At 35.9% G+C, this 9402-nt stretch overlaps 2 protein-coding genes across 2 annotated transcripts; one reads left to right on the top strand and one right to left on the bottom strand.

The window, feature by feature from the left end:
• Positions 1-190: 190 nt before the first annotated feature.
• LOC108224757 (protein root UVB sensitive 6-like) lies at positions 191-5175 on the top strand. Its single transcript, XM_017399480.2, has 13 exons — positions 191-759; positions 1377-1475; positions 1575-1688; positions 1796-1867; positions 1942-2052; positions 2126-2245; positions 2740-2841; positions 2969-3041; positions 3309-3392; positions 3485-3549; positions 3691-3792; positions 3878-4057; positions 4703-5175. Exons 1-13 carry the CDS (start codon positions 439-441, stop codon positions 4766-4768), a joined length of 1509 nt encoding a protein of 502 aa, XP_017254969.1. The 5' UTR covers positions 191-438; the 3' UTR covers positions 4769-5175.
• A 2057-nt stretch (positions 5176-7232) lies between these two features.
• On the bottom strand, positions 7233-8489 carry LOC108226744 (zinc-finger homeodomain protein 3-like). The gene has a single exon (XM_017401738.2). The coding sequence runs from the start codon at positions 8106-8108 to the stop codon at positions 7410-7412; it is 699 nt and encodes a 232-aa protein (XP_017257227.1). The 5' UTR covers positions 8109-8489; the 3' UTR covers positions 7233-7409.
• Between the last annotated feature and the right edge of the window lie 913 nt (positions 8490-9402).

Raw genomic sequence — 9402 nt, 5'->3', positions numbered from 1 at the left:
TACTTATTTAGTAATTCAATATCTACTTTCACAAAAAAAAAATCTAAAAAATATATCTAATTTAGAGAAAAAGCTGAAAAATCTAAAATATTTATTCAATTTATATTCGATCGATAAGAAAAAACTCTAAAAATCTAACTCGAATTGAATAAATATTACTCGCTCAACTCGTCCTATGTCATATATCTCTCTCGATATCTTTATCCAGAACCATCTCTCTCTCTCGCATTCATATTAAGCTGACAGTGAGTCACAACAATCTTTCTCCACGTAGTTGAGTCCCCGCCACCTGGCATTCACCCTCGTTAATCCCAATGCGCCTTCTTCACTCCCTCCCCACATAATCCCCCCAATATCTCCTCTCACAGAGAGAGATATTGAGAGCGAGAGAGATAGAGAGAGAGAGATTCACCGTCATTCTCATTCTCAATTCCCGCAATGAAACACAAACCCTCACAATCACAAACCACCACCGTCTCTCAACCACAAGACCCTCGCCATCTCGTCCGCGAGACTCTCCGCATCAGCGCCAATCTCGCCTCCGCTCCGCCCTCGCCGCCGCAGTCATCTGCCGCCGCGCCTCCGCCGCCAATTCAGAACCAGTTCGTTGATTCGAGCTTGCGGTTGATTTGCAGCGAGGAGATCGACGGCCGAAAGTGGAATTACTTTGCGCCGAATGAGGATTTATTTGGCCCTGCCAAGTTTTCGAAAGGCTCGATTCGTGCTGTCAGCTTGCAATCACCCAAAGCACCTGTTGATGTTAGTGCATTTCTAATTTTTTGTTGACGTTAGTTTAACTATTTCGAATTTAGGTGCATTATTAGTTTTGCAAGACAATTTAGCAAATATTGATTGATTCGTGCTTTTAGCTTGTGGTATATCTTTCTAATATGTGTTTATATATATATGAATGAAATGGTGTAGATCAACTTGAATTTGGCTTTAGTTCGGCATACGTGTAACTGACTATACAACCGCAGTTTTGTAGTTGACGTTAGTTCTAAATTTAAGTTCATTATTAGATTTGTAAGACAAAGAAGTAAGGATTTGGTTTCAATAGCAGCTTGCAATATTAGAAGGCACCTGATGATGTTAGTGCCGTTCCCCACCATGTGTTTGTGTTGTGTGTGTGTGTGATTATATATATTGTGTATAGTGAACATTTGCTGTTCAACTGAAATTTGACTTCAGTATGAATTTTATGCGTTTTTAATGCATGATTTTGTAAATGCAACTTTGTTTTTATTCATTAAATTGTTGAGGTTAATTTGACTGTGTTGAAAGCGACGTGCATGGGTTTTAAAAGACCACTTGCTAAGTATTTAGCTTTTGAAGTACAATGTTTTGGTCATTACTTAATGGGTGTTTTTTTACAGGAATTAGTTTCATTTGTTAGATCTTATGTAGTTCCAGAAGGTTTTCCCGATAGTGTTATCCCATCGTATGTCCCATACATGACATGGAGAGCATTGAAGGTACAGTTTAGATTTGTGTAATTATTTTCTTCTCACCATTCGGTCCCTTGTTGTCAACTTGTCATGAATAAAATTGCTTACTTCTGTATGCCCATGTAGCATTTTTTTGGCGGAGCAATGGGTGTTTTCACAACACAGACACTTTTGAACTCAGTTGGAGTCTCTAGAAACCAATCTATTCCTGGGGCTGTTGCTATTAATTGGATTCTCAAGGTATGATTGATTGAATGGATATGTCTAGTCAGAAGCCATGTTGTAACTGCAATAACACTGCATATACATATGATACAAAAGACTTAAATATTTATCTTCGCGTGCAGGATGGAGCAGGCCGTGTTGGGAAGATGATCTTTGCTCGCCAAGGGAGAAAATTCGACTATGATCTGAAACAGGTTACCTATTTTGCCAGTATAGTTTCCCACAAATTTTCTTGTGGTGTATTCTTTTCTATAATGATGTGTTACAGCTCCGATTTGCTGGTGATCTTTTAATGGAGTTGGGAGCTGGTGTAGAACTGGCAACTGCAGCTGTACCACACCTATTCCTCCCTCTAGCCTGTGCTGCTAATGTAGCCAAGGTTTGAACTTTCCATTATTGTTCAAGTGGATGACATGGGACAATGATCTAAATTTGTTTCTATGTTAATGTAGAATGTTGCTGCTGTGACATCAACATCTACTCGTACCCCAATATACAAAGCCTTTGCTAGAGGAGAAAACATTGGGGATGTTACTGCCAAAGGAGAATGTGTTGGAAATATTGCAGATCTGGTAAAGTTTACTTGCAATTTTTTAATTGCTTTAGTTGAAAGCAATAAGCATAGCCAATGAGACTAATGACTTTCATATATTCATATGTTCACTAATCAGAAAAATATAGAACAATATTTCCCTTATTAATTACTATTGAACTAGAGTTATTGGTTTATACCACTAACATGCTGACAGCTGGTGATTGAGTTGGTACTGCAACATTCCCAAATATAGATCAAAGATTTGCATGGACTGAGTTATTTGTGTTTCTTTTATATACTTTGGAAAAATAGTTAATGTTGGGAATTATGACTACATATCTATGTATTCATTCTTGTCTAGCTGCCTGCAAGTAAGATAATTGAATAATTGATCATAGAACAGTGTGAGAGGTAGCTTTCAATCAAAACTAGTTGTTCCTGACTTATGGCTAATGAAGTACATATATTATTGTGTTGGTGCTTAATATTCTATGTCAAAGCTAATTTCACTTAATAATTTCTGTTGTGAAGTTGGGTACTGGGTTGAGCATCATGATTGCAAAAGGAAATCCATCTCTGGTTACCACATTTGCGTTACTCTCTTGTGGATATGTTTTTAGCTCTTACCAAGAGGTTTGATATGTACAGAAACATTTGTTACGATTAAGAACAAAATCTTCAGCAATTTCTCATACTAGTTTATCGGTCATACATATTTCAGAAGCTGATTTGAATATCTTGTATCAATTGTTTGCAACAGGTCAAATCTGTTGTATTGCATACATTGAACAGGGCAAGATTTACAGTGGCTGTTGATTCCTTTCTTAAGACTGGTAACCTTGTGTGCCTTTTTTCCTTCCTTTTTCATGCCTTTCTTCCATCCCCTTCCAAATTAGCCTGATGTTAACTTGCCTCACTGCGCTTTCTGGGCTGGATGGTCTGTTGCTTTTCAAAGCATTGTCCCTCATTATTACTCCTCTAACCTCTGGAAGGAAAGTTGGAGTAGTACAGTGGTCATTACTGCACCTGATTTTGTTGTCTTCTTTTTGGTGGCTCTTTCCCCTAAACTGTTTAATTGTAATTGATGTCAAATTTTTTAGGGCGGGTACCAACATTGCAGGAGGGAAATGCAATGGAAAGTGTATTTAATCTTCCATGGATTAACCACAGTCCCATTGTTCTTGGTACGGTAATAAATATAGTTTTTTGCATGTGATCATTAAATTTCCTTGACGAAGGATTCTTTAGTTGCCACTCATTTTCTTGCAAATTTCAGGATCAAGATTTAAAGATGCGTTCCAAGATGCAAAGTCTTACCTCTCCATAGAGCCTGTTTTTGAGGTAAACCCTTAAACTTATTTAGTTCATATGATTCTTAGCAAAGAAGCCCTTTTTTCTACAACATGCGTGAAGATTTCTAGTGTTTATTTGTACTTGCTACCATTGCTTTCTCGGGTTGCCTAACATGTTTGTTCATCTCAGAAAGAAAGATATGTAGTGGCATATAACCCTACCAAGGGTAATATTTATGCACTGCTTAAGGATCAAGCAAAACCTGATGATATTTTGAAAGCCACTTTCCATGTAAGCAATCTAACATTCTTGTGTTAGCCAAAGTTAGATTACTTATATTATATATATTAATAAAACTAAATTTGCATGTTTGCAGGCTAATGTACTCTTGCATATCATTCGTTCATCGACTGCGAATAGGTCTTTGACGAAAGAAAATGGAATTAATCCCTCAGTTTTGCTCCCCTCTTTTACCAATCTTGACACTCACATTGCAGACTCATATAAGATGGTCTTAGCTTTGTTTGGGTTATTTAAGAATAAAGCTAAAGAACAGGTACGTGAAAGTAATTGCTTATTTCTTAATTTGAAACAATTGCAGTTCAGCATTGACATCGTTCTGACTGTTGGTCACCTCAAGTAGATATGTTTCAGAAAGTCTAATATTAGATGTATAGCTCCAAGAAATTCAATGCAGATAATCAGATACAAAAACTATGTAAACAACGTTTCTGTTGCTCCCTTTTATGGGATCCTGATTATGGTTTTTTCAGTTTTTGATATGTGATACGTTGTTTTTATTTTGGTGCTATGGAAATTATAGAACTAGTTCTATATAAAAAGCCACAGAGGAAAGAAAATAGAAACCTTCTACCTGTCTTGTTTGGAACTTTTTATTTGTCTTGTCTACATAATGTGACATGCTCATCGTGGATATTAAGGGTATAAAGTATGGCTCACAGATTGAATGTTACTGACTCTATCTTGCAAAGGATCTGATGTCTTGTAAACATTTTGTTGCATTCTAGGTTATAAGTAAATTGATTTGTGTTATACGTTCTAGTTCAATAGTAAATTGGTTGGATTTATACAATGTAACTCGAGGTCAAATTTGATCAAAGAATTGATTCAAATCAATGCCCAAATGTTGTTATAGCTATGTGTTTATTGTTGTGCAACCAATAATTGTTATATGGTACAGGGGTGGGTGATGTCAGAATCTCATCTAAATCCAGGCAGAGCTCGGCTGTGTGAATTAGGTAGGTGAATTTGGCAAACTCATCGGCGCTTGCATCCCTTATCCAGAGCTTGAAATTGATCAAGTGATTAGAAGGCTGCTTATTTAAGATCTTAAAGGAGAAATTTTCACTTGTTTGAGGTAGCACTTGCATCATATGCCAGTCTTTACTGTAATAATGATGCCTGTAAACTATCGGTCAGTTCATGATGGGCACTGGATACCCTGGGTATGATGCTGTCGTTTCTTCTTGTATATATTAACTGTAAACTTTTACAACCAAGAATGTGTATTCTGCCCAGTTGCTGTTTCTTAGGAGTGATCGGTTGTAGGATAGACAGGATAGACAGACCGTAGTGGGCGATTTGTCCTATTTTCTAGTCTGTGAGTTGATATTTTTGGTTCTTTTCTCCAAATTTTAATTTTCTTTTACTTGAGTTTGTTTAAGCTTCTATTATGTATATTACTATTTATCAGAGGTGTATTTTATCCAACCATCAGAATATTTTTGGAGCGATTACTGAACAAAAAAATATAGAAAAGAGTTGATTCCAAAATGTATCTCTTTGATTCGGACTAACCAGCCCTATATTACCTTTACATATAACTCTATAGAAAACTAACAAGGAGCTTATATCACGAAGGATAGCTCACGATTTATAGCACGAAGGATAGCTCATGATGTATGTGTTTTCCTTGTACACGTTATTTTCAAGTGTTTTTTGTGTATATAATGCGGACTACAGCTAAAATTATACTCCCTCCGGTATCTTTTTACGTTAATTTTTGGCATGTTTTTTGATGCTCCTATAAAATATAGTTTCATAATATTTTTTTGTCTGAATAAAAGTTTGACGTTTAAACTTTTATTAATAAATAAATAAATAAATGTTATTGATATATATTTTATAAGAATCTCAAAATGTGTGCAAACTGTAAATGTAAACAACTTTCTAGGATGGAGGGAGTAAGGGAGTAGTGCGTAAATGTAAACAACTTTCTAGGATGGAGGGAGGGAGTAAAGGAGTAGTGCGTACTCAGATTAGCTGCCATGTGTGCCTGCATGATGGAGGTGCTGCGATAGTGTGAACTGTTCTGTAATGTTTGTGCTGTGTCGGTAAATTGCATTATGGTTATCTTTGTTTTGTGTTCAGGCTCAAGGTTAAATGTATCTTGTTCCCACCATTTGATTTCAGGACAGATATGATGTTATGGTTTTGGCCTTTTTAGCACAATCGGTAAATTGTTACAGTTTATTCTAGAATTCACATAACACATTCACTGAATAAATTTGAATTAAAGAATAAGTTTTTGACTTGAAGAATAAGTTTCGTCAGCAATATTTGACCGGCGTCATCTAGTAATCTTACGGTAAGAGTCTTACCCCATGTTTCCTTATTTTGTGCCATTTTGGGCCTTCTGTAAACATATACTATGCTTTAGTTAACTCCTGGACACACTTAGGTTGAGGAAACATTAAAAAATATTATTCCAGAAATAGATGATTAGCATTACTAGTAAACAATATTTTTTTTCTTATACTCTGTGCAGCCTGATTCCTGAACACATTATTTGACATTGCATGGAGTGCAACATGATAAAAAAAAACCCGCTGCTGTTTGCTTCTAGTTCCACCGGTACATAACATGGTTTAATTATGTTGGTTCAGACTGCACACTCGGCTGAAATATAATATATTATAATATAATATATAATATAATAATTTGTTATTAAATATTTGAAATTAGCCATGCTCAAATGTGAAAGCGCACTAGTTTTCCAGAACAAAATTGCCTAGTAATAAAAACAATTATCAAATTTTTTAAGAGCCTTCCCCTGAATTTGTCATAGTCTTGAGGGTCAACGTCTGTCCTTTGCATTAATTTCATTTTAGTGAAATGAAGTTGATAGGAGAGCAAGAAGATAAGCAAATGTTGTACTCAATTCCAATTGTTTGGATTCTCGCATTGAATGCAACCTTACATTGCGGGAAGTCTCATGTTCTTGCTGTACAATGTCAGCTATCTTCATGTCACCAAGTTTCTGAAATGTGGAACCCATCTGCTAGTAACTGTGATTATGATTTAAATTTGGTAAATGACCTCTTAACATGCATAATAACAACTCTGCCTTCGCATCGACAAAGATACACGATCCGTGTTATATTAGAGGTGCCTGTAAAAAAAGTGTTTGGTGTAGAAATCAGATGGTTATCTGGTATTTACATATTTTGAGTTATAAACTTATAATATATAACATAAATGTTTTTGATGGGGTTCGATAAAGAAATCTATGAATGTTTCTCGTAAAAATTGAAAAACAGCTAAAGCATGGGAAAACTTGTTTTTGCTAAAAACAGCTTTTGACTAAAACTGCTGTTCATAAAAACTGTTTTTAAATTTATGAAACAGTTTTTTTACTCCCTTCTTAACAAAAAAACTGTTGCTGCTTGTAACAGTAATAGCAAACGATACTTGAGCACAAGATAAATTAATTTAAAGAAACTTGGAAGATCTCTTAGATTTCTAGTCATAACCATTACACAAAAGATCTCTTAACTCTACAAATCTAAAATTCTAAAATCTTAATCCCCTCTAAATCCATTACATAACCATAATCCTTAACATCTAATAGATTACTCTCTAGAACCAGAAGCTAATGAATCCAGGACTTAAACAGTAGGAGTTGAAGCAGAAGGGGAGGTGGTAGGGTTTATCTTGGACAAATGGTGCTTATTGTTGTGCATCCAAACCTTAAGAACTTTTCTCTTAACTCCAACTTCTTGACAGATCTGCTGCACTACTGATTCCTCCAGATTCTGCATTTTCCACCCAACTTTCTCCGCAAAATCCACCATTTTCTCCTTCTGCTCCTGCGAAAACTTTGTCCTGAACCGCTTTCTCGCCATATGGGAAGGCACTCTAGCAGCATACCCACATCCATGCACAGTGTTCCCACCACCATCTTCTTGCTCATCAGACTCTGAAGCCAAAGTGGACCCCATCATCATATTATAAGACATGATCATAGAGTGTGGTTGTGTTGGCCTTGAGGAAACAAAGCTAGGTGTCCCAATATGATGTCCCAAGAAAACCTTTTTATGGTAATAGCTTGTGTCACCTTGAGTTTCTTTCCTGTGAAAGTTTCTGTGGCAGGTGCAGACAGAGCAAGTGAAGGCCTCTGGAGTGCCTTCTTCTCCACTGGCCATGAACTCACCACATCCATCTGTGGCAGTTCCTCCCATGGCTGCTGCATGATTCTTCAGACATTCTTTGTATTTCACCATTTTCTTGTAGGGCACAATGTGGCCATGCCCATATGAAGTGTTGATAGGAATTGGCATCTCCACATCTTGATTAGACATCTCCATGGTTAAATTTTTTTATAATAAAATAGCTAGTGTTGTTTGTTTGGAGACCAAAAGAGCAAGGTGTAACAAGTGGGTGATGAAATGGAATGGAGAGAAAGAAAGCAAATGAAGAGAGTTATTTTGCTGGTGAAGCACTAAACATAGAGCTTATAACTGTGCATACAAAAAACATTAGAGGGAAAATCATACAAGATTATTTCTTGGCTTTATGCCTTCATCCAATCCGAATTCGAAGTTAAATAATTTGTAATAAAGCTCACACAAGAGTGCGTCTGAGTATTTAAATTTTGTTAATAATCTTATAATATATTGATATTTACATGAAGTCGAAAAATTTCATAGAAGCAAACACAGCGTTGAGACATGAATATGGTCCACGTACATCTGACCCTCCTAGCGATAGTGTGTAGTTGCCCTTGGGCCTTGGATAGGCCAGGCTGTGCCACTCTGGTTAAAAATATATCTATGCAAAAAGGGACCCTTTATTTTATTTTGTCTTTTTGACAGAGTTGGAGAATCTGGTGAAAAAATATGGGATGACGATTAAATGAAAAGGTGGGGCACTTGCTTGCTTTGCTTGCACTACCAGGAATCAAGTTTACCCCATTTGGGGAGAAACCAGTGTTTTTGTGTCAGACAGTTGAGAGCTAGCCAGGACAATACCAAAAAGAAATAATAAAGTTATAACAATTATTTATTAAGAAATAAAGCTGAAATCTTTCTACAGTGAAAATGTACAGTTACTGTGGTTAATTTACTAATTATGTGTAAGGTCAATTGCTGAACAGTGATACTTGGCAGTTAAGCTAAAAACATGCAAGTTCTTTTACAAGCACCAGGCTTTGCATATGGTGTATAAAATCTTTATGGTAAGATTGTGTTCATTTGGAGTGAATGGAATGGGAGAAGAATGGAATGAATTTTGTACTCAAAAATGGTGTCGATCAATGAAAATGTATACAATTTTTATTCCTTCAATTATTTCATTCCTACTATTTTAACTAGAATTCTATCCCACATGTTTTGAAAGGAATGTTCATTTCATCTCTACATTATATTTTTTTACAATCTTTATCACAAAAAAATTGAACTCATTCATATTTAGTCACTGCTAGCTCATACTTCCTTCTTTCTCCATAAAATTTCTAAATAATTTTTCATTCCATTCTCCCCTTATTCCATTCCATCCAAGTGAACACAGCCTAAGAGTTTTACCAGAACACAGATCTGAGCATGGTGCACACAAAAAGTATAATGTATTGATGATGTATACTCTTCAAAAAAGCACATATTA

Source organism: Daucus carota, chromosome 6, assembly GCF_001625215.2.
Source record: "Daucus carota subsp. sativus chromosome 6, DH1 v3.0, whole genome shotgun sequence".
NCBI lineage: Eukaryota > Viridiplantae > Streptophyta > Magnoliopsida > Apiales > Apiaceae > Daucus > Daucus carota.
This window is presented reverse-complemented; position numbering and strand designations above follow the sequence as displayed.

Bases quoted from the DNA above. Each gene is read 5' to 3' on its own strand.
- LOC108224757 (XM_017399480.2), top strand. From the start codon at position 439: ATGAAACACAAACCCTCACAATCACAAACCACCACCGTCTCTCAACCA. The intron at 3,042-3,308 runs GTAACCTTGTGT...CAAATTTTTTAG, and splicing joins TGATTCCTTTCTTAAGACTG to GGCGGGTACCAACATTGCAG. The intron at 3,393-3,484 runs GTACGGTAATAA...TGCAAATTTCAG, and splicing joins CCACAGTCCCATTGTTCTTG to GATCAAGATTTAAAGATGCG.
- LOC108226744 (XM_017401738.2), bottom strand. From the start codon at position 8,108: ATGGAGATGTCTAATCAAGATGTGGAGATGCCAATTCCTATCAACACT.